Below are 25716 nucleotides of genomic sequence, written 5' to 3' on the forward strand. Positions count from 1 at the left end.
GCAGGAAAAGCACCGGTGGAACTAATAATGTTAACAATGGCTTCATTCCAATTAAGTGTCAGGAGTGAGCCAACATGCATGATACCGGAGCTCTGGGGCCATTAGTGTTAATAATTACACCTGTGTTCTGCACGTCAGAACATCTCTCATGAGAAAGTGTTATACTTACAGTAGGCCAATCAAGACATTTGAGAAGGAAAAGTTATTTTAAAAGAAGAAGACCAAGACTCATCAGAGCTTAAATGGACCAGAGGTGTAGGAAAATAAAGTGCACCCCTAAACAAACTTTTTGGTCCGTTGTGACTCATTTTCGTTTTTCCTTTAAGGGATAGTAAATTGGTTATATTGAAAATAGAGAAAAACAGTTTTATCTGTTTTTCTGTTGGCTGGACATTTTGCACATTTATGTGGCTGGAAAGGTGTGTGTACACAAGACAACAAATAAATTAATTTTATGGTTCAAATACAGTAGTGTCGTGTTTTCTGTCCATTTCTGTCCCACTTTGTGATTAAGACCAAGAGGACAGGTTTATTTTCACCAGCAACCCAGAGACGATTAATCCAATATCAGTTGCAATTAATTCATCATGTCAAGATGGCAGGGGAGTAATTCCATTTGTTAACTCACTGTTGAATCTCTGTTTTAGATTACGGTGTCTGGTGAAGCAACTGGAGAGAGGAGAGGCTTCCCTCACTGACCTCAAGAAAAACCTTGAGTATGCAGCGCTGGTGCTGGAATCCGTTTACATCGAGGAGACGAGGTAAAAAAACAGTAGCTTTCTACACTCTAACAAGTATTTATGTGAGAACAACGGTCCTTTGGAATATTGATGACGCTCATTACTGCCAATTGCCCTGTGCTGCATTTCTTAGTGTCATTTTAATCATTTTGTGTCTCAGCTTGGTTATAACATCAAACACCATTATGACGAAGACTAAATTTATTTTCCAAACTCATGTAATTATGTTAATGTGTTATAGGCGTATTTCAAACCCCACCATAACTCAAAAATACTTACAAAGTACATTTACTGTAGTACATTATCTACTTACCACTACAATTCAGAAGAAAGTAGTGTACTTTTTACTCATCTACATTTATTTAACAGCTATAATTTCAGATCCATGACTCCATCGTGATCAACTACAGCAACGCTTAAGTACTGCTTGTATGCTTATGCATCAATAATAATGATTCAATAATATAACAATATATCTGACTTACTTCTGTGCGTTTACATTACTTTGTTTACAGTTATTGTTACCTGCTGAATATGATGTTGATGTGGCAGATGTGGGCAGATGGTATTTATGGTCAACAACTTATCATCCCTTAACAACAAAATAAGGAAACAAATTAAGTATTTTCTGATCTGCCACCCCTCTATGGTTAGGTTTAGACAACCTAAACTACGTGGCTACAGTCCTGGAAAGATCGTTGTTATGGCAAAGAATTGTTAAGGTATGGTTTAGGTCCTGGAATATAGTGTAATGCAGGTCCAGAATCATAGATCATACCAGTCTTATGGAATTATGTAAGCCTCTCGTCATTCAGATCCCACCAGATTAGGGCCAGCGATGGCATGACCCATCCAGGATGGAGGATGATGAACTATCCAGTGCAGAATCCATGTAGCATTGTGATTATCAGCATGATGTGAATGCTTTCTCTTTGCCATAAGAACATGTATTCAGTTCAGAGGGTGGAGACCAACAGGCTTTGCTCCTGATCCCCTGTCAACACAACAGTGTAGCCGTGGAGAATTATGTCACACAATTGGATTTGAATACTCCCCATCACGGTGTTTGAAGAGGTCTGGAATGTTTTCATGTTACATAAGAGCTGATGTTATTTGATGGACTCTGCTGGGATTTTAAGTTTGATCCTCTGTAAAAGTAGAGCTGCCAAATATTATTGTAAGCCTTTAGTCTCCCTTCATCTGTTTTCCCCTTCATTTGTGTCTTTTACCTTACATATGTACCTTCTTTCAGGCGTTTGGTGGACACAGAGGATGAGCTCAGTGACATCCAGTCGGAGTCGGTGCCCTCAGAGGTGCGGGATTGGCTGGCCTCCACCTTCACCCGCCAGATGGGCCTGATGCTGCGACGCAATGAAGAGAAACCTCGCTTCCGCAGCATTGTCCACGCAGTCCAGGCTGGGATATTTGTTGAGAGGTGTGTGTGATGCACAGGCACACAGCCACATTCAAATATTGGAACTTAGTCATGAATGTTTAAAAATTAATATGGCTGGTCTCCTTTATCTTTCCCCCACTGATGTCACAAATCTAAACCACCATTGTGTGGCCCATCAACATCTTTAGTTTGGCCTTGATTAATGAATGGACGAGCACATTGTTCGTACACGTTTCAGTGCATTTTCTGCACGTACTATTTACATTTCTGACATTTTGCATAGCATTTTGATTTAGTTTTGAAATTAGATTGTATAACCTTCCAGGCAGCAAATGTGTTGATTTAATTTTAGTTTGATACAGAAAAATATATGCAGAGACTTAGAACTTGCTTGATGTTTGTGATCCAGCACAGTGAACAGTCTTTCTATTAGTGTGGAGCTTTAAAAATGTGTTGATTAAACGATTAGTCAATTGGAAGCTGTTAATTTGATGTTTGCCATGTAGTTTCTAGGTTCTCTGATGAGATGACTTGCGGTTTTTCATGGTCTCAAAACTACAATAATTTTAATCTCAGTTTACTGCCCACTCCAGAGTAAATTATGGAGGGGACTATAGGGATATAGTGCATATTTCCTAAATCTGTCTGACTTTGTTTGTGTACTTTACTGAACGACAGCAGAAAAGGTGATGAAAACAATTCAAAACTCCAAAGCGCTACAACTGGGTTCAAAAACTGGTATGATCCTTTGACATTTCAATCAGTTGTAAATGTGTGTGCATCCCCTGCACAGTGACTCACTCACCTGAGTCGGCCATACATCATCACAGCCTTGGCAAGCCTTGCTCCACACAATCATTCAGAGAGTTGCAAACAGCTCCCTCGCCGAGGCTTTATCACACACCAACATGCAACATGCATTTGTTCAAATCAGTAAGCCTCAAACATGTAAGCTCTAATCTTTCTTAATCTGTTTTTACAGAGAGCTATCTTTTTTCAGACATTTACAATGAAGAAAGATTGGGAAAGGGAGGATGGAAATAAAAAAAGGTTGAACATTGATGAAGCATGAGGTGGACACCACTTCACATATAAAAATAATGTTCTGTTCTTTCAAAATGGCCAGCCTAATATTTAGTTGCAGACTTGCAGCTGCTGTTGCTTTTTTTCACCCTAACCTTTCAGCACACTTACTGAGTTTGTCATTTTGAGGGTTTATACAGTAGGATGTATTGGTGGGGAACCTTCCAGGCTGTGGTTTGGGGCGGATGGGGTAACCTATGGTGTTAAAACTCAGCGGTGTGCTTCATTTGATGTTTTATCTCCTCCAAACAGGATGTACCGACGTACCTCCAATATGGTGGGACTCAGCTACCCTGCTTCTGTCATATCTGTGCTTAAGGTATTAACGTGCAAACACATCCAAGCAAAGGACACACATATGAAATAACAATGGTGTATACTCATGTACCAAAATCAAGACTACATACCCTGAGCTATTTGTATTTATTTTTATACTTATAGTTAAGAATTATTTGAACTGCAGCTAAGGCTGGGCGATATGGCCAAAATATTCTACCCTGATATAGGTCATTTTATACCTAGATAACAATAAACATCACTGTATAGCATGTGTTCTGGTTATTTGATAAATGGATAGTCGATATGTAAGAACAACGTGATAAAGCCTATTTTTGTAAACTCCTGTGAGAATTAAATACCTGACAAACAAAAATTACTGAGTATTTTCTCATTTTATTAAGAACTTCAGTTCAAAATGAACATAATGTGCAAGGATCAGAATGTAAAGGTTCGTCCACATGACCTAAATATTGGTTTATATGGAAAAATATTTTGAAATAGACATTTTTTATATGATTTTGTTGATATATATCTTCCTTCTTCCATATTGCCCAGCTCTACTGCGTAAAGTTTACTTTGTGTAGTTTGCAATTTTCAAATGATATTCCCTCAGGTATGATTATGAATTATATCGAGTTAATGTGCTTGTTATTGTCAATTTAAAGAACTTAGTTGTATGTCAAAATATTAATAGGATTTCATAATAGCAATCCCATTTAAAGATAAATTATCATATTGTTCTATTGCTCAGCCCTATTTGCAGTACTGTACTCAAATTTGTTGAGTAGATGAATGCATTGTTGGAGGAGAAGCATGTCATTATTTAAATTTGTTCTTTCCCAAACAGCATGTTGACAAGTGGTCGTTTGACGTGTTCGCTCTAAATGAGGCCAGCGGGGATCACGCACTTAAATTCATATTCTACGAGTTGCTCACAAGATACGACCTCATAAGCCGTTTCAAGGTAAAGCCACACCATTGGAGAAAAGGGAAGAAACTATAACATATTCAGTGTTCTTGTGGTAAAGAGAAAGCATTCAGGAGAACCTTCACAGTTCCCCCTCACCATGCCTGCTTTGATGCAAATCAGCACACTCACTTCACTGTTAGATCATGTTTTTGTATTTCAACAATGACCCTATTATGAAGTGGGTTGGACATAATTCATCTCATCTGAAACTGGTGGAGCTAATTTTCCACAGCATCTTATAACTGAGGACACTCCACTTTAAGTGACAGCATCTTAGAGTAAATGACACAGGCAATGAAGCCGGCATGAATATGTAATCGCAGTCTGCAATGGCCTAAGTGATTCACGATCCCTGATTTTATGACATCAATTTCAGACGCTGAATGCGTGCATTGAAATTTTGTGTTCTCATTATTTAAATCACCAAATAGGTTTAAGAATTTTTTTAGTGTGTGCAATATTTCTTTTTAGCTTGCAGTCATTTGCTGCTTTTTTGTCTGCCGTCAGATCCCAATCTCTGCTGTAGTGTCATTCGTGGAGGCCCTAGAAGTGGGATACAGCAAACATAAAAACCCCTACCACAACTTGATGCACGCTGCTGATGTCACACAGACTGTACACTACTTGTTACTCAAGACTGGCATGGTGGTGAGTATGATTTAAGTGTACATCCATGTGTTAAAAACCTACAGAAAACACTTGAGCATATAGGCGTTGGTTTGGTTCCCAGTAGAAAAGCTTAGTCTATGAAATCATTTTATCCACATGGTATTCAGAACATCTCTGTCAGCTGCTGTATTTCAGCCTAATTGCAGCTTTGTCTGACATGTCATCTTCTAAATATGAGGGTTTTTTTATTGGAGAATCCATGAGCCATTCTTTCATGAAAGAAGACATCTCAGTCTTGCTCATTTGAGCACTTCGTCCCCCATTTCTAAAAATATCTGTCAAAACGTGATACCTATTAGTGATATTTGTGTTTGTGTTTAAAGTCAAATGTTTTCTGTCTTGTTGCCTAATTATGGCTTCATTTAAATTCTTCATATTTCCTGCTCTGTTCTTTTGCCATCTGGTGACCCATGTTTTACTCCTTTCCACTGGAGTGACTTTAGGGCATTTCTGATGCTGCATTCACTCACTTCACTTCAAAAAAACATTCGCCTCACTAAAGCCGAGTTCAAATCCCCCAACCGGCCAAGCCAGTCAGCCACCCCCGCTTCTGTGTTTTTATTTAATCACCTTAATAAGGTGGCTATGACAGCTGTCGACATGGTGTGTTTCTTTGGGCAGTGCCTTGCAGAGTAAACCACATTAGGCCTACTGCAACCAAAGGCTCCTGGGAGAGCAGGAGAACAGCATCTATCATTTTGCAGGCCCTCCAGACTCCATTAAATCAACAATCAACAGGTCATTCATAAAGCCGGCCCCACGAGGAAACAAACTGAGGGATGTATCTTGCACCCGCCCACCTCCCGACCCCCACCACCACCACCTGCTCTTAATGACTTCCCCATCCCCCACTGTTGATTAGTCACCAATATCGACTGGGCTTTCTAAGCTAAATTCCCACTCTGAGGACGTGAGTGCACTCAGATGCATGCACACCTCAGAGGAAAATTCCTGTTCACAGGTGTGTGAATGCTACAAACATTAACAGATTAAACATGAAGGCCTCTAAATAAAAGCACACACATGCAGGTACAGTCCATGTTATTCACATGCTTTTGGCCATGGACGTTCTAGGTTGTGTGGGTTTTGCTCATATGATGAAACTCAATATTCACAATTGCTTTTTTCTGACATTTGGAGATACACACTGACTTACTTGCTGTGAATTACATGCGGTGATCAATACCACTCTCATGACTGCAGTGTTAATTATCGCCAAAGCAAATGGCATAGATGAAAGCTTTTGACGAAATAAAGAGGTGACTAAAATAAATTTAAAAAATTTAAAAAAATTAAAAATAAAATGATAACAACTTAAAAATCAAAATTACAAATTACATTTTTTTTTCTCCAAACAATCACCTATTCAAATGTCTTTCTACATATATTTTCTATACCTAGTGGAATGGGTGCTCTCACCGGCACCAGTAAATATTAAGCTACCAGCAGCAGCTTTAAGCTAGATTAGCTTAGCATAAAGACTGGGAACAACAGGCGTCTGTTAGTCTAGCTACCTGTGTTAAGGTAACAAAATCCACCTGCCAGCACCTCTAAAGCTCATAAATCAACATGTTATTAGGGCTGCCGTCTCTTAGGCGATGAGCCGACTAATCTGTCGTTATTGTCTTACAGCGTGCTCACACTATCCCTTTGGCCGCGGCCAAAACCGGTTTTTCAGCTAAAGTCTAGTACCTTTAAGTAGTGTGAGCGCACCCGCTCAGCGCTCAACTGGGGCCAGCTGGGCCGCCACGGCCCGCTTGAAATAGGTGGGCTTTAGCGGAGCCGTTTGCACATGTACGAGCACGAGCGTGCGCACGTGTACGCGCACGAGCACGAGCCCTACGGCAGTAGCGTTATGTCCGCCTGTTCGGACATGTAAATAGAAGGACGGACCATGCGCGGACATTTAACAACAACAACAATGGTGGTGAAAGGTTCACGTTGTGTTTACTGCAGATTTGGTCGGATGAAAAGATTCAAAAACAGTCGACAAGACGCACAAAAACTCTGATAGTGTGAGCGCGCCCTTAGTCGACTAAAGAAATCTTAGTCTCTGGCAAACACAAAATTTAAAGTGGTGCTTTTGCATGATTATTTGTGAAGAAACACAGTTTTTACAGATCTGTTGATAAAATTAACTAATCGACAAAATTGTGCCAGTCAACTAAGACACTTTTTTAAAATCCAGGACAGCCCTACATGTTATATCTTTTTTCTTTTATTGGTACAAAAACAGAAGTGTAGAATGACACATTGTGGTGGGTTAGGTGCCAGGCAGACCTGGGAGCTGTATTGATCTTATGCTCTAACTCTCATCATGAAACTAATTTCCCAAAACGTGGAGCTATTCCTTTAAGAGTTGCTACTATTTTCACATCCTCCACTCTGCTGTAGTCACGAATCATGCCTAAAAAGGTTTGAACAGGACCGCAAATAGAACTTGTATCCTCACCTTGAGACAGCATAAACTCATAATGTAATTAAAGATAGCATGACTTTTTCATTCACATTTGGTAACAGTCACAAACCAGAGTGAGACACCTCCTAAGGGAAAGAGGAGTATTTAGTAACAGTTTAAAATGTGATTATAGAGCTTGTCTTATCTAAAGCTTCCATTTTGTTTTCTTGACCTTTCCTCTATGATCTCCTTCACATTTGTTTCCTTTCATCCCTGACGGTAATGTATTCCTCATGCCAAATACTTCTCTTGCCATCCTATGTACCACTTTTCTCCTCTACATCTTTCTGTCATAATGTACCCATCCCTGCATTCCCTTTTTTTCCATTCACTGGCTTCTCATTTCTCTTCTCTAATTTCTGTCCATTCTCTCCCCCTCTGTTCATTACTTTCGCTTCCCTCTGTCCTGTCAATGTCACTGTCTTTTCCATCTCATTGCCTCGCCTCTTCAACAAATCCCCTCTTCTATACACTTCTCTTGATATCCCCTTCCTCATCATTATCTTCACATTGCACCCCACCTCTTCCCGCCCCTCCTCTTCTTCTTCTTCTTCTTCTTCTTCTTCTTCATCTTCTTCTTTTTCTTCTTCTTTTTCTTCTTCTTCTTCTTCTTCTTCTTCTTCTTCTTCTTCTTCTTCTTCTTCTTCTTCCTCTTCTTCTCCTTCACTTTTGTCTGCAGCACTGGTTGACTGAGCTTGAGATCTTTGCCATGATCTTTGCGGCAGCGGTGCACGACTACGAACACACGGGGACCACAAACAACTTCCACATTCAGACAAGGTAATGGATCGTAAAATCAGAAATGCATGGCACTGACCACCAGATCAATTTTTTTCATTTGCAGCGAGGGGGCTTCACAGTCCCAGAGTCCGCCTGCAGTGTGGTAATAACACAGAGGCAGGACAGAAGTCCAGATGCACTGCTTGTCCTAGAGAACTTGAGTTGGAGAGATCACATTGTGACAGAACCTTTTGTTATAGTTAAAATTAAAGTTATATATGTTGTTGACTGTCTTTGTACCCTTTATTATTCTCAAATGTGTCCTTATTTTCAAACTAAAAGTCCATTTTCTACAGCTCTTTGTAAAAGTTCAACTTCTAAAATTTCATAGAAATAATTTTGTCCAAATAAACACTTAGGGAAACCTTCCGGATTATTTAAATTAATTCACTAGCAGCATGACCATTTTTGTATTATGTACAACCTTAATATCTTGAATATTGCATTATATATATCATTGGTATAGTAGAAGTAATACATGGAGCTTTTGTTTATTGTTTTTTGTTTTTTGTTTTATGTTTTTTGTTCGATGCTGTCCCTCATAAGTTCCCCCTTCTACAGTTGACCTCCTCCTAAGTTACAGATAAATTGAAGGCATTTCAGCTTTGAAGGGTCCATTATTTCTGTATTGGATTCCAATATAGACCAAACTATTGCTTTGGCTTGTCTTTGACAGGTCAGACACAGCTATCCTGTACAATGACCGCTCAGTTTTGGAGAGTCACCACGTCAGCGCAGCATACCGCCTGCTGCAGGACGATGACGAGATGAACATCCTCTACAACCTCTCCAAGGATGACTGGAGGTCAGTGAGACAGATACTTGGACAGACAGAGGGATGAAAAAAGCGACAGCGAGTGGAAATAAAACTGTAATAAGACGGATGTTGTAGTTCGAGACAGATAAAGCGGTAGACATGACAGGTGCCAGGCAGGTCAAGCAGAACTGTTTCACAATGTACCCCGTTCAAAGGCCAAAGTGAACGCATCTCTTATTTTTCAAGATGAGCAACTGTTTGGTGGAGTATAAATCAGGAAAGTAGGATTACCTTCAAGGTCCAACAACTTTGTGCTGAATAGAAGTGTTATGGGTGATAATACATTATAGGAGACAGCTGCAAACCGATTTCTTATGGTATAAGCTGGGGATTGTCAAAGCGGATATTATAAATAGCTCTCAAAAACTCTGTTGGCTGGCTTCATTTACTTTTATCGACTTCTGAAATGAGTTGCCTCTTTTTACCTGTGAGTTTGACAGTTTGTTATACAGCACATGGCTCATGTTTTTCTCTTCTTCTTTTTTCTCCTACTTTGTCTTCATCAAGAGAGCTGCGGGCTCTGGTGGTGGAGATGGTGCTGGCCACTGATATGTCCTGCCACTTCCAGCAGGTTAAGACCATGAAAAATTTCCTGCAACAACCCGAGGGGTCAGTTGACTTGTCCTTCAGTACTGTTAACACTCCCTTCCCTGGTCCCAGCAATTTACATCCTCATTAACCCTGCCACTGTGTACTAAAACTCAAGCTGTTTACAACCCAATTAACCCTGCCCTGACAGTCCACTCAAACATTCAGAACACAGCAAACATTCAGTTTATATCAAATGGACTGTACACAAACAAGAGTTGCCATCTGTTTCCCAGGTGTTGATTACTCAAAAAAAAAAGAAAATAAGAAATGGAATGAGGATTTTGTGGCCAAATGGTACCAAATGTCATGCATTATGCAATCCAGGAGTACAGTAGGGTACTGCTACAGGCCCTCTCAGGCACAATCACAGAATGTGAATGCAGTAGAGTTATGGTGCAGTCACACCAGATTTGGCAGGGTGAAATTTATTTGCACACTGGTGTGAAAAACAGCCGATGGCAAAAATATTGCTGGCTGGTTTGTTGGCACACTGTAGCCTGTTACAGCTAAGATGACCTGCTAGAAAACATTAGCCTCCCACAATCAATGTACTGTACTATTGTCTTTACCAGCACTTATGTTCTGCTGCTTATATTCTTCAATATGTGCATACAAACATAAATATCAGCTCTAAATATCTCTTCAACACTTGTATTCACTAGCTGTTGCTGAGTGTTGGTAAACATATATTAAATTTAATTGAGAAAATCAGAAGTTCTCTGCACAGTAGTATGAGTTTTTTCCAGTACAGGTAGACAAGCTAGACTGCCTCCTCGCTTCTGTCTCTGTCTCTCACGTGACCTGTGCCTCGTGTGTCATGAAGGTTCCTCGAGAGTTTCACTTTGTACAACGAAGTTCCCCCAGATAACAAATAAAAAATAGCATATAAAGAGAATAAATTATTTTCTAAATCAGCAAATGAAAGTTCAGCCAGGTTGAACTCTGTGCAAGGAAGACAAGGCCAGGTGTATTTGCTTTATGAAATTAATGTGTTTCAAATTCTTATTATTCTTATTATTCTTATTCTTATTCTTATTCTTATTCTTATTCTTATTCTTATTATTACATGAAGACACAGAGCTGTAGTTTGCAAACAGAAATAAAAGAAAGCTATAAAGCAAACTATCATATGGCGTGATGAGTCATCACGGCTGATGTAGCTGCAATGAGACGGTTATAAGAAACTCGTCGACCTTTCCGTGTATTCTTTTTACTAGATAAAGTGCAGCACTCGTAATGATTAGAAAACTGCTCAGAAAGCAGTGATGTGGAGATTAGCAGCTTCCCAGGAACATATACAGGAATCAACAATATCCTTCATACACTTCCTATACTAAATATATTTTAAAATTCAAAGAGAGCTGACTGAAAAGTAATCATCAGGCTACGGTATAGGGTACACACATGCACACATGCACAGAAACGAGATTGCAGTCAGCAGGAAGCTGTAATGCTGAATAGACTCTAATGTGAAGTAATTCAAACCACTGTGCTCCAGGCCTGCTTTGAGTGCACTTTAAGACCCAATCTGCCACAAATGGAATGAGGGGCAATTTGAGCCAGTCCTTCTCACCTCTGGTTAACCTTGTGCTGTGTGTGTGTGTGTGGGTGTGTGTGTGTGTTTGTGTGTGTGCCTATTTTCCATATTAGAATGTGTCTGTTCCATTCATGCATCAGTCCATTAAACATGATATTTTGATATGGTTATCAAGTGATATCTCAGACACCACCAATGTCTGATGAGGTGAGATGATGCCTCTTCACACTGTGTTTCAGTGTAGAAAACCAATTTGCCTAATGCACAGTGTTAATATTTCAGCATCAGTTTAATGAGAAGTATTTAAGCATTTTCAGGGTTGGGTGCCTCCATTAGATCAGTGCCGTCACAACTCTTACTGGCAACAAATTCCATGAAAGGACCAACAATGAACTGATCCTAATAATACAATAATTAGTATTGGCTTACCAGCTGTATTGTGGCCCAAAAGCTGTTAAAACAGCTATAGTGAGCCACAGTGATGACTGAGTGACATGGCTCTATTACCATGAACACAAACACTGTAGTTTATTTGCGGATTTTTCAGAGCAACATGTCATCAAGCGTCGTACATCTCAGACAGTTTTGTTAAGAGCAAGGATTTGGCCCAAACAGCACACCACACACTAACAGATTCCATTCATGAATAACCAAAGTCCAACCAGATCCGAACTCTCAAAACCACAAATCAAACGTGATTTTAGAGTAAACTAACATTTATCTTGCCTGGGTCCAGACCAGAGAACCTGCCCACTCCACAGAGTTGACTGAAGATGTAAACAGAACAGAACAATGCTGAACATATAAAGGTCTAAACAAAATGTCACCCATCTTGAACTTTTTAACATTTTTTTTGTGCTGTTCTTTCACAGACAGTCAATTTTTGTGGAATGATTGCTGTAGAAACTTTGCAGCTGTGCTATATTCTTTCCATTTTTTTCTATGATTGACCATTCTGTGTTCAGGGACACTCGGAATTGGAAAGGAAATGTTCGTGTATTTTTGGGGTTTTTTGTTTAGTAACCTTATCACAGATTTGCTTTCAGGATGTTTTTGCCAGGCCAAAGACTAAGCAGGTGTTAGGCCACCAGATAGAGGTGTATATAACCTAAAATATAATGTATAACATTATAATGTTACCTCCAAACCCATTCATTGTAATGATCTAGGCATAAGACATAACACTAAATGTAGATCAGTATGAAGAGATTCTCTGAACTTTTACATTTACTTTGATGTTTCTTTGTGGAAACCCCCCCAACTCATTTAAAAACAACACTCCCCACCTAAAAGGCCAGTGTACACGACCACTCTCAGACAGACTTCAGTTTTTAAGGTTGTGTATCTGCTTTTTTTTTTTGTAGTATTGACAAGCCCAAAGCCCTGTCCCTGCTGCTGCACACAGCAGATATCAGCCATCCGGCCAAGAGTTGGGACCTCCACCACCGCTGGACCACCTCCCTACTGGAGGAGTTCTTCAGACAGGTGAGTGGGTGTACCGAGCATGCAGATGTGGGGTTCAGATGCATGTAGAGAGAACAAGGCATTCTTTTCAGCTGGTCACATTCTGCACAAATAATTAGATATTAAAACACTGTTATAGTGTAATGCACTTTTATTTACATCCTCCAAAATGAGGTTCAGTTGAACCCCCCCTCTGAAAAACTCAGATAGAAACTAGAGACTTGTGACAAAAAGAGTACAGGTGAAACAAAAAGGTTAACTACAAAACACATTTCCTGCGGAAATACGTAGAAATGCTTTAACGCTGAAGCTACAGTGAAAAACAGCTTAATGTTTGCAAAAATATAAAAAAAAGCTGAATATTTGAAGAGATTATTAAAAAAGCTGAATATGTAGTACAGTATAAAAAAGCTTAAAATTTGAAAATAATATTAAAAAGGCTGAAATTAGAGGCCAGGTCTGTGAGAACCAATCAGAGACCAGCTCCGTGTGAGCCAATCAGAGGCCAGCTATGTGAGAGCCAATCAGAGGCCAGCTATGTGAGAGCCAATCAGAGGCCAGCTATGTGAGAGTCAATCAGAGGCCAGCTCCCCCATACAGGGATTCGAACCTGCGCCCCTATGGTTCCCAGCCAAGTTCTGTTAGGACTGCCCTTTTGACCTCCTCACCCAGCAGCACAAATTTATGGTTGCCATGGCGAAGACCCTGCAGTTTATAACTAAAGCATTGGTCTCTGCACTGAAATGCATAGGAACATGCTTTGAAACAACTCCTTCTCACAGAAGAACTATGACTTGTATTGTTAAAATGTCTTCACTTTGAGCACTAGAGGGTTTGGTCAACATGGATCCTTGTTTTTTGTGAGGACAAAGTTAAAAATGACTGATGAATCAAAGTTCGGCAAATTTTAACATTGGAGTCAATGAGAACAAGAAGGCACTTTCTGGTGCTTTGAGACAGAAAATTAGTCCTACAATGAGCATATTTTTTGAAAGAAGACAAGAATGCCTAAATCTTGAAGTATAAATTATATGTGAGAAGTCAAAGTAGTGGAAGCTAGCGAAGATTTAGTCAGAAATAACTGAACAGATGAATCTGGCGTTCTGGGGGAGAGATCAAAGGGATTCTTCTTACTCAACCGGCACAATACAAACCCATAAACTCTAATCGGGTCTAAAAAAACATTAAACATAAACCGTGATTAAAGGAAAACTGCAAAAGATATAAAAAAACTGAATAAGAATTAAATAGTTCAAAGTCTTTAGGTCCGTTTAAAGTTAGAATGAAGTATGTAGGTGCAAGTATGTGGGACAAGATGAGGTTCAAAGAGGGGCACATTTAAGAGTATTTTTAGCTGATCTCCATTGGTTTGCATTATAAAAAAATATGAAAAAGGTTGAATATATTAAAAAGTATGAAAGGCAGAAAAAACACTGAAGATGAGCATTAATCAGCTGACGGAGCTGAACATTTTGATAGTTGAATGGTGAATGCTGAAAGAAGCCAGAGGCGACTGAAAAAGGTACAGAAGAATAATAATAACGATAAAGATTTGGAAAGGTTAAAGCATTTCCACCAATGATGGTGCCACTCCATTTGAGTGTCCCAGTGCCATTAAGCAATAATGCAAACTAGGCTGAGCTGTGAACTGCAAAACCTAAATGAAACGCAGACATTATTGTTGTTGACAAAAGCTCTTCAGCTTTAGATCGTGTCACATTATTTCCTTAGATCACTCAGTTGTTGTGGAATCTTAGATGTTAAAAATTGGAGGAAAAAAACTTCAAATTACACTCGTTGTCATCCGGCTATGTGGAAATATATCTATCGAACCAGCTGTGGAGTCTGAGAGGAACTGCTCTCTGAGGATTTCTGAGGATTGCCAAAAGATGAAAAATCATTAGATTTGAAGGACAGATCATTTATCTTTTCTCAGAATAGTACACTTAAATCACTCACTCCTTTGGTGTTGGTGTTTAGGATTGTACTAGTTGCAACAAAAGCTATTTCTTTTTCCAATTAATCCCCATGTGTGTCAAGTTTCATTCACACCAGGAATAACTAATGACAATAGTGAATGATTGTTTTAATATGGTGCAGTTTACATTAGTGAATTATACAGTCATATTCATAAGTTAAATTGCAGCCACTTTGCTCTTTGTAAGAAATGCATTTGGTTATCAATAATAAATTGTGGATTTTTATAATGTCAATAAGAAGGGCAGGCATTTAACTGATTCAACCTTGCTTTCATCTCTTCCATTATCTATCCACATTGTTCTCATTATCAGTGTCATTGTTATTGTGGCTGCTCTCACAAGGCCTTTATCTTGCCAATAAATAGCTTCTCCAGAGAATATTGCCTCCTGACTCCACATCTCATCTGTTTGGGACAAATAAGAAGAGAAAATGAAACACATTTGTGGCCCAAAAGTACTTGAGGCGGGGGGGCTAAACACATCCAAAAGCCTGTTGATAGAACTGCTATCATATCATATGGTGTACGGTGCCGTTGTGCTCGTCTATTGTGAATGGGTTTCTGTCATTCTATTGTAAGTGCACGTCTGAAGGGTAGGGTGCATTTTTTATATAAACCAAAGAATGATTACTGACTGGCGATGCCGCTGTATTTCCAGGGGGACAAAGAATCAGAGCTTGGCCTGCCATTCTCTCCACTCTGCGACCGAAAGTCCACAATGGTGGCCCAGTCCCAGATCGGTGAGTGGCTTCTACATCGTCACATACACCACCTGCATAATGATGTGTGTTTCCAGATGGGTATATGTTCTTAAACAAAACCCTTTATTTTTGTGAAAAAAAGTGAGCAACATTAGAGCACAGTAATCATTGTGTCAGAGAGAATAATTAAAAAGTGTTTTCTCAGGGCTTTTAGGATTAAAAAGTAAACGGGAAGTGTAGAGGCCCTTTGCTTTGAATTACTTCAGCACATCTTACTCCAGGTAGGGAATGAGTCCTTACCCCCAGGTGAAGGAGTTCAAGTACCTCGGGATCATGTTCACGAGTGAGGGGACAATGGAGCGTGAGTTTGGCCGGAGAATCGGAGCAGCTGGGGCGGTGTTGCAGTCGCTCCACCGCACCGTTGTGACGAAAAGAGAGCTGAGCCGGAAGGCAAAGCTCTCGATCTACCGGTCAATCTTCGTTCCTACCCTCACCTATGGTCATGAAAGCTGGGTCAGGACCGAAAGAACGAGGTCACGGGTACAAGCGGCCGAAATGGGTTTTCTCAGGAGGGTGGCTGGAGTCTCCCTTAGAGATAGGGTGAGAAGTTCAGCCATCCGTGAGGAACTCGAAGTAGAGCCGCTGCTCCTTAGCGTTGAAAGGAGCCAGTTGAGGTGGTTCGGGCATCTAGTAAGGATGCCCCCTGGGCACCTCCCTAGAGAGGTGTTCCAGGCACGTCCAGCTGGGAGGAGACCTCGGGGAAGACCCAGGAATAGGTGGAGAGATTATATCTCCACACTGGCCTGGGAACGCCTCGGGATCCCCCAGTTAGAGCTGGTTAATGTGGCCCGGGAAAGGGAAGTTTGGGGTCCCCTGCTAAAGCTGCTACCCCGCCCTGACCCTGGATAAGCGGATGAAGATGAGATGAGATGAGATGAGATGACTTCAGCACATCTGCGCCCACGGGACATCACTAGTTTCTCACACTTCAGTCTCTTCCACAGTTCAATAACTAAAGAGGGGTTTCTTAAACATTACTTTACCAAGGATTTTCCCAGAGATTCTCTATGGGGTTTAGAACTTCCTCCTCCAAATTTAACTGACTCCTTAAGACACTTTAACCTAATGTTCAAATCAGACCCAAATAAATTGAACTTTAGTAATGTCATGGCATGGTTTGTGTATCAGTCTCTCAGATAAATAATGATGATATGTGTTTTTGTGCTTCAACAGTTTCCTTGAAAGAGAACTGATGTATGATAAATTATGTTTTTTCTTCAAAGAGCTGTCCTTTAGTGCCTTGTTTTTTTTATTGATTGGGTCTTTTTAGGAGAAATATGTAAAAATATAGAAGATTTAGAGTTGTTGTCTTTTTTTTTTTTTAAATTTCATTCATTTTCTGACCCGAAAAATATGCAGACAAGGTAGCAGGACTTTGTTTCAGCCCTGAGCAGTTTTCCTCTCAGGTTGTGTTTAGTCCAGACAACTTCCACCAAACAGATAAGGCAGCCTGTAGGTAAGTTGCCTATCAGTATAAATCCAGGCCTACAAGTGTGCAGATTATCCTTTGTAAGCACTAAAATGCTCATCTTTAAACTGCATTTTAGCAGAGTGAGGACTGTACATTTTGTCCCTCGTCTCTTACATTACAATAGCATTAAGAAGAGATATCTTTTTAGCATTTCTGGGTCTTCCACATCTATGCTCTCAGCGTCTGCACTGTCATTGCAACCGGTGAATGACTGTAATGGCACTAAAATGGCAATTTCTAGCTATATATAGTATAGCTGTGACATCATAATAGAAGAAGTCCTGACGGCGCGTTTAAAGGCACAGTATGACAATATGTTCTGAATTTGGTGATATCTTTGTCAACAGGGTTCATCGACTTCATTGTGGTGCCCACCTTCACTGTGCTAACAGACATGATGGAACGTATCGTCAAACCACTCATCGACGAGGCCTCCCATTCAGGTTTTGCCGGCTTTAGACGCTCAAGGTGAGCTGCAACACTTTCTCTGAGAGATCGTTTGAAAATGAAAAGTTTACATTCTCATTTGCTGCTCAGTAGCAGGACTGAGCAGATGGAAGTGGGTGACTGTATGTAAATCTGAGCGGGTTTAATCAACCAGCCTGCTTAATCAAGAAGATCTACTGTTTTCTACCAGAGACGCACCTCTCATATCTGTCTGAGTAACTGCTCGCTCAGTGACGTGATTAAACTTCAGCTGCTCCCCTGCAATAACAGCATAGCGAATGGAAAGTGTTTAGAATAGCGGACGAGTCTCCCATGAGTAATCCATTTTTGTGCATGGAAATCTCTCCACCTTTCATCGGGCAGAGCCACACACCTTGAAATTGGTATTTTAGAGATGCAAAACTCGGTGTTCCTGATCAAGAATGAGCTGCAGTGCTGGATTGGCATACACAATAGCCTCTAAAAAAATGCAAAACAAAGTGATTCTGTCTCCACTGGCTAAATTAATTTGATCAGTACTTTTCCTCCAGCCACATATTAGATCAGGTATGCCAGACTCTGAAACTATCCAGATAAGAAAGTGCATTCCACTTGCTCCTGCATTAATAATAATTAAACTATCCAGAGTAACATTATTTATAACATGAATCTGTTATTTGTGTCTTTTAAAGTGAGTACAGCAGTATTTGGGGAGTCTGGCTCTGCCTCTTCCTTTGCACCTGCACGTCAGTATCAACCTCCCCGTTCTCCTCAACAGCAGTCATTAGCATCACTCAGCGGGCCTCCAGTCAAAGTTAACCGAGTGAAAATCACAGATATGTTGCCACTTGTGACGTCTCCTTGTCTGGCACACACCTGGATGCTTTATGTGTCTTCTTAGACTGTTTCTACACTGCATTTATAGCTGCTTTCAGTCATCTGTAACTATGTCTGCACTCTCTGTCTGCTTCTGATTATCTACTTGTCTTTCTCTTTTCTTTTCTCTCAATGTTCTCTCCATTTTAATCCGAAAGCTCTTCATTTTCATAGCCAAGCTAGTCGGGCTGTAGTCAACGAAAATCAAAGAAAATCTTGGTCAACTGAAATTCTACCTACTCTTCAAACAATCGATTAGTTGATTGGAAAAGATTCTGATTCACTAATGACACAGCATATTAAGTGCACTTTACCTGGTAGTGTAAGTGTTTTTTTCCCTAATGACAAGTGTTTTTGTCTTTGCACTGGGAGTGGACTGAATTCACACTCAGCTGCAAACACCAGCAGCATTAAGAGGGTGTCTGTTCTGTGCTGACCTCTGCACGTTTGGGATTTTTTTCTGATTGCAGAGAGTTACACATAAAATGCTGTGCTCATCACTGCCACTGTTTTTACCAAGCCGTCTAATTGCACTGGAGGTGGGGCGGGACAAATAGGCTACCAGAAAGACAAACTGTCGCACCCTGCATGTACAAGTGTCGAACAACAAGGGAGGAGAAATGAATACCGCTGGATCGTATATATCTGTGTATATACATATATATATCTGTCCTCTCTGCCTATGTGTAGCCTTCATCCTTTCCTATATCCAATCAATCAATCAAACAATCAATCAATCATTTAATCAATCAATCAAATTTTTTTCATCTCTGAGGGGAAATTCTTTTACAAAAGAGGGTAGGAAAGTGGTACATCACATGAGGGTGAGGGGGTTGGGGGGAGGATAAAAAAGCACTACCCACACCGCGCTCCTGGGAAGCACAGTGCAGGATTTAAAAAAAAAAAAACAGTACATGAAACAGAAAACTCAGAAAAAAAGTTTGCATAACGTGTTAGGGAAAAAGGTCAGCTGTCTCCTGTCGCCTAGGAGGGTGAAAGCTGCGAAGGCATGGGTGAGGAGGCTGTGTTGCATATATTTATGGAAGTGACCATGGATGCGTGTGTTATATCAGCCTGATGGGTCGCCTTGACCAGCTACCCAGTCAGCGTCTCAGTCCGCACAGTGTCAAAACGATAACACAGTAAGTTGCCATGGAGACGTCCTTGATTGGGTCCCAGCCAGAGTCAGCAACCAACAGGTGTCCGTGAAGGAACGAGGGGGGAGGATGTGCAGAGGGTCACACAGCAGCTTTCTTCTGGAGGAGTTACTTCAGCAGCAACCTTGGCCAAGGCAGCTACCGAGAGCATATTACGAGATCACGCAAGAATCACTGGATCAAGGCATCTTAGTTGAAAAAGATGCTGCACATCCAGACCACTCCCTCGGTCTGTGCTGGGCGTTTCAGAAGAACGGCTGGCAGTTTTAGCTGGGATAAAATTCTTTATCAGACACTCAAATTATGAAAGTAATTCCAGCGATTGTCTGACCAATGAGAATATGGTCGGACATGAGCATGTCGACAAATCAATCGACCAACTGAGCAGAGGACGTAAGCCCTAAAGACCTTTTCAGCACATTTCCATTGCTAGGCAACAGCCTTGGTCATCAGACGTTATTTAACTTTTTTCACACAGGCAGAGCAGTGCTCTTGTTCACAAGTAAACTGAACTTCATATGTAAAAAAGGTGGAGTGGCCCTTTAAATTTCCATCAAGTGCCATTCTTGGGTCAACATGTTATTATGTCCCATACTATGGTTTGTGACCAAATACCTGCAAAACTAATGACATGCACATCAGCCTCAGTACTTTGTGTTCAGCAATTGTTAGCATGCTAACATGCTCAGCTAAGGTGGGGGACATGATTAACATTATTTGTGCTTAACAACAGAATTTAGCATTGACTTTGTGATTTCTGTGTCAGTACAGCCACACAGTGCTGTACACATTTGTCTTGTTTAACTTTTTTTCTCAGGAGCGCTGTAGGATACAAGTTCATTGATTCAGTGTTTCAGATTTTTTATCTTTCAAGTCTTGTCTTGTTAAACTTTTAACGTCCTTCTCACTTTTCTGTCCAGTCTGAACAGCCTTAGCTCAGAGGAGGTCAAGAGGCACAGTGTGAAAAGTGCAGACAGCAGCTCGTCGGGACAAAGCTCTCTGCTGACGGTGGACATGAAGAACTTCAAGGCACTGTGGAACGAAGAGGTTTATCAGAATAGAGAGAGATGGAAAGCTCAGGCTGCTAAAGGTACAGTAGACTCATACAAGCAAAGATAATAAACATGAAAATGTGTCATTCTATATATCTTGTATCATTATATCCACCAGAATCTGGAAAAATGTTTCATAAAGCTGCCCTTAATGCTCTTACCACAAGTTGGTACCATTGTCTAGGCATCCAAGTTCTATGCTCACCAGTTGGGCGATTTTGATCAGAGCTCATGGGAAAGTTGTCAGAGATCCTCAACCTCTGCATTCCTCTCTCCCCTTCCATCTCTCTGTTAGGCAACCTCTTTTCTTATACAACCCCACAACATCTTCAAACCCTCATTTTAATTGCATTAACCATCGCCAAGAAAACCACATTACTCAACCGAAAGGCAGCTGTTTGCTAGTTTATCATGTCAGCTTTAAAAGGGAGACGTGTGTTTGCAGTGTGTTTCTGCTGCCCCCAAGTGGTCAAAAACCCAATTAAAGCAGCTTCAAAATAATATTCCTAGAAAGGTTTTAGAAATGTGCCTTATATCAGGTCAGAAATAGAACAAATGAGCACTCTCAGCCTTTACTGGCTTAAAGTAAGAATTAAGTAGTGGTAGATTAATGCACACACACACACACGCTAACCTGCCACCAACGTCTATATGATCTCAGAGGCGGAGGAGAGATCTAAAAGGGAAGCGGAGGAGCTAGCCCAGCAGGAAGAGGCTATGGAGCCCCAGGAGGTCGACACAGAACCAGAACAGCCTGAACCAAAGGAGGACCAACTGGAGGGAGGGGGCCCAGAGTCAGCAGAGGTCAACCAACCACCAGATGGTAACACGGAGGAATCAGAGCAGGAAGCACAGCCCGAGAGTGCCACACACAAGAATCCTCCACTGCAGAACGGTATGTCCCTTTCACTGTGAAATCCCATAGCATTATATGTCATATAAGGCAGTTGCTATACATAGAGCACATTGACCTTAGCGATTATTAAATCTGCAGTAAACATTTCTATCATCCTCATCCATTATTCATGTTATCAGTGAGACATCTCCCAACCTTTAGCACCCATTTACCTTCTTTTAAACCTATAAGTAAGTGTATTAATGTGCATAAACCGAGAGGTTACAATGTCTTTTTCTGAAGTTCTTTTTCATCCCCCGCAACACAATAACCTGTGGATCAGTGGCAATGCAGACAATATTATGAAGGGACACAAATGTAATTCAGAAATAAATAAAAAGTTATATCAATGCAATATTTGTAGGAGACAAATTTACATTGTGCAACATGTGTTAAGCCTTACCTAGAAAATTATTTAATTTTAAGTAAATGTTTTGTTAATTAAAAGTAGGCTGCATTAGATTAAAAAAGCCACTATTTGGATCAGAGTGAGACCTCTTCTTGCAGGTCTCCCTCTCCTCTTTATCCTGAGCCAATAGGAACGCGCTTTCTCTTTGAAATGACCTGTGATTGGCCAAAGTCTCCCATCACGGGCTAGATCTTTTAAAGCAGGGGTGGAGGGCCAGGACCGGAATTGGGCACCCCTGTTTTAAAGCCTTAAAGCAGCGCCAAGAGGTGGCCCAGAAGTCTAGTTTTCTCACCCCACCTTTAAATCAATGAAGGAGTAATAACAACAGGGACGTGAGTAAATCACAGACAACAGACTGTAGCTGAAATATAATACAATATGATAATAATAATAATTATAATAATTAATATATATACAGTAGTGCTGGCCGATAATTCAATTTGATGATTTATCGTCTTTCAATAGAATGTGATGAAATCCCATCGAGATATTGGGATATGAGATTACATCATCTAAATTGATAATAACAAGCACATACTACCTCAGATTTCTCAGAAAGTCTGATTTGAAATATCTAGAGGGAATTTTAGTTGAAGATTGTTTTTTTGTTTTTTATGTCACACTATTTGTGTGTGTGCATGTTAACATATTCACTGTATAGCTGGATCTGAAATTACCAGAAAACATGCTATATCATGATATATATTGATTTTGAGATATTAATATGTCAGTCCAGCAACCGGCAATTGCCGATACATTCACCCAGGTGTGCGTGCGACAGAGACTCCCATGGTCCATGTTTTTTCATGTCTGAACCACTCCATTAAATGGTAATATTGTAGATGTCTTGTGAATCATTTGAAACATGTTTCTGCAAAATTCAGTCAAAATATTTTGTGTCTCATACATTTTTATTTTTTTTAAAAAAAGGCATCCTCTGCTTTGAGGATTTCATTTTCTTGTTTGGATAGAGTTTGCCTGTTTGCCACCACTAAAAAAACAGTGTGATGAATATCATGACCGTTCTCACTTTTCAGGAGAGTTGTCTGAAGGGACTGAATCTCCAGAGGGTGAAGAAAACAAGAACAAAGGAGACGATGGTGAGTTGAAAGTTTATTAGGTACACCCCTCTGAAACGAATGCATTCTAATGCAACATCACCTTCATGAAGATGAGCATTTACAGGATGTAGTTTGTGGTGAACTGTGTCACTGTATTATACAGTGTTTCTGTCATGAAGCTTACCCTCAGTGATATAAATGGTGGGGGCAGAGTAATAGAAACGCTTACTGTATATGTACCTAATAAACTGGTGTGCATTTAATGACCTTATGATATAAAGCTAAAACCAGTATTTCAATTTACTCTCCCTCAAGCCTCTGTGCTGACATACTATTCTGCTTTAGCAGGAATAAATGTGTACTTACATGAAGATTTGTAGCTGTCGAAGGTTAATCATGTGAAACATTGGACAAGACTTTTTGTTACTTGATCAGAGGATTAATCAGAAATTAAAATCACAGATTTTAGAGCTATATTACCAGTCACATTAATTTGTTGATAAGTTATCTCACCTAAATTATTGATATTCTTTGTTTTTCCCCAAAGCAGAGGTGGCGATGGAGTAAGCAAGCTGTGGAGATTCTCAACAACTGCTGCATCTCTGAACCTGCCTCTACCTGTATGGAAAGACTCAAACTCACACCAGAAGCAAGGCCATTAGTTGGACTGTGTCGCCCTCTACAGGACATCAAGAATCACCTCCACTTCCTTTTTTGTCTCTGTGATCAATTGTTTTTACTTTTAACATGTTTATTCTCCCAGGCTCTTGTATGCAGAGCGTGCACCTCTACCCACATCCATTATACCAACAGCACCTGCCTGCTTACCGATGTAGATGATACAGAAGCTCCTGACCTTATGATGGCAGTGGAGATGAAGCGGAGCCTTTGACAGACTGAGACTGAAAATGTTGCTTGTTTTGTGTTTGTCTCGGCCACAGACGTGTAGCCATTGTACAAGTCCCACCCTTCACTGCTGTGTCATGCATCGCTGTCTATTCTATTTTCGATTTTGACATCACAAGTTATCCTCTGGTAAAAAAAAAAAGTTTGTCTGGAGACCTAAAGTTTTGCGTTTAATTTATTTTGGTAATTACTGATTAATACATAAGCGCAGATTTGTGGAACCGCAGAAAAGATGTACACCAAAAGGGACTTCTAAAGCTGCTAAACAGTAAAAAAACGTAATGTTTCTCTGTGCTTTAGGATTTCCTGTTGGGAGACTTTAATGTTTGAGGCTATACTACAGGAAACCAGTCGTGTCACTTTTTCCCCTCCCCCCCCCCCCCCCCCCCCTAAGGTTTACTTTCTTTGTGCATATGTATTCCTTGCAGCGAGGTTTATGTCGGGTTCTTTTGTGTTTCTCGCTTCTTTACTGTATATATTGAAAGTTTGTATATGTATGAATCTGAGGAGGTGTAGAAATCCTAGATTCCACGACCAACGGATATTTCTTTGGATAAAATGTAAGATATCGTAGTGAGAAATGTCCAAAAATTAGAATGCAACTTTTGAATTTCAAACATATCACAATTTCAAGTTTTTTGTAAATATATAAAATATTTTTCCTCACTTTTCTTTTTGTTAACATTCTTATTTGTTTTGTTTGTTTGTTGTGTCCTGTATGAATCATGCACTACGTGTCTAATATCCTCACACTGTATGTCATTTCTTCGTCAAGACTTCTTCTCGATGCCTTCTTATATGTATTTCCTGTACGCTGTAGCAAAAAGTCAACACTGTCGCTGAATTATCGTTTATATGTGTATTATTTTGCAGTACAGTTTTGTTACAGCAGCTTCGCCTTTGAGGTTGTTGGTGTAATGTTTCAATGGAGTTTACAGTGTGCTTGTACACCTATTAGCCAGTTGAATCCATCATGCTCCTGTGATGCATCCGAGGCTATGAGTCCAAATTGTATCAGCTTCTTGGTTGTTTGCCAGGTTTTTAAGGCTTGTAATGTGTATAGAAGATGCAAATATTGCTTACTGTGCATATGTAACATATTGAACCGCTGCGATACTGGTTCAGCTTTTACTATATACTTAATATGTGTAATTGGATGAAAAGCAACATTTTGGCAGTATTTGCATAATGACAGATATGTTTTTCTCTAAAAAATTGTGCACTTTTTTTTGTTTTTCCTTATGTTTTGAATTGTTTTGGTATAAAAAAAGCTCAAATTTATTGTGCCAAGTTAAAATTCTTGGCATATTATTTTAAAGTATACTGTAGTGTACTGGTACAAATGCTAAAACATATAGTATATATGGTTTCAAAAAGGGTAAATAATTTAACACAAACCAAACATTTATATAAAACTGTCGGAATGATTTTTTTAGCCTCTTTGTTTTAATACACGCTCCTCATTTTTATATGACAACAGGAACACAGTTTATCGCTTAATGTAACCACATGCTACTTTCTACCTAAAGAATACAGTCAGTGGATAGCAAGCCAGCTGGCTGAATGTGTGCCTATAATATATGTACTTTCCATTTGACACCTTTCACCTGAGGATAACTAATTCTGTGATGTCATTTGAATCTGTGCTGATCCAGGTACAGTCAAACAAAACAGTGCATATGTTCCTACGATTACTCACACTAAAGAGTCTTGAGTGAAGACTTTTATTTTAGACACTATGGGAAAGTTTGTCTGTAAAGTCTGGAGTTTGATGTTTCAGAAGTATAGTATTTATAGTATTATATTTTGCTCTTTTTCATTTAGAAAACATTTGTTTTATAGCTGTATAGCTTTTGTTTTTGTTTTACTGTACTTTTTTTGCTGGGTTGACTCCGACATGTAATGACAGTTTACTTTTGTCATTTTGTCTCACCCTTCTG

General features: G+C 39.9%; 1 protein-coding gene across 1 annotated transcript in view; it reads left to right on the forward strand.

The window, feature by feature from the left end:
* The window catches only part of pde1cb (phosphodiesterase 1C, calmodulin-dependent b), a gene marked incomplete at both ends in the record, with an annotated part of 87915 nt that extends 64478 nt beyond the window's left edge, over window positions 1-23437 (forward strand). Inside the window, 15 exons of the mRNA XM_083928602.1 lie at window positions 648-761; window positions 1993-2175; window positions 3472-3538; window positions 4346-4462; window positions 4976-5116; window positions 8275-8375; window positions 9052-9184; window positions 9704-9801; window positions 12685-12805; window positions 15421-15502; window positions 17342-17462; window positions 20374-20543; window positions 21167-21400; window positions 22847-22909; window positions 23418-23437. Of these exons, the coding sequence (XP_083784728.1) occupies window positions 648-761; window positions 1993-2175; window positions 3472-3538; window positions 4346-4462; window positions 4976-5116; window positions 8275-8375; window positions 9052-9184; window positions 9704-9801; window positions 12685-12805; window positions 15421-15502; window positions 17342-17462; window positions 20374-20543; window positions 21167-21400; window positions 22847-22909; window positions 23418-23437 (1765 nt within the window). The remainder of the gene's footprint in view (window positions 1-647; window positions 762-1992; window positions 2176-3471; window positions 3539-4345; window positions 4463-4975; window positions 5117-8274; window positions 8376-9051; window positions 9185-9703; window positions 9802-12684; window positions 12806-15420; window positions 15503-17341; window positions 17463-20373; window positions 20544-21166; window positions 21401-22846; window positions 22910-23417) is intronic.
* Window positions 23438-25716: the final 2279 nt, after the last annotated feature.

This window comes from Echiichthys vipera (genome assembly GCF_963691815.1).
Source record: "Echiichthys vipera genome assembly, chromosome: 15".
NCBI classification, from domain to species: Eukaryota; Metazoa; Chordata; class Actinopteri; order Perciformes; family Trachinidae; genus Echiichthys; species Echiichthys vipera.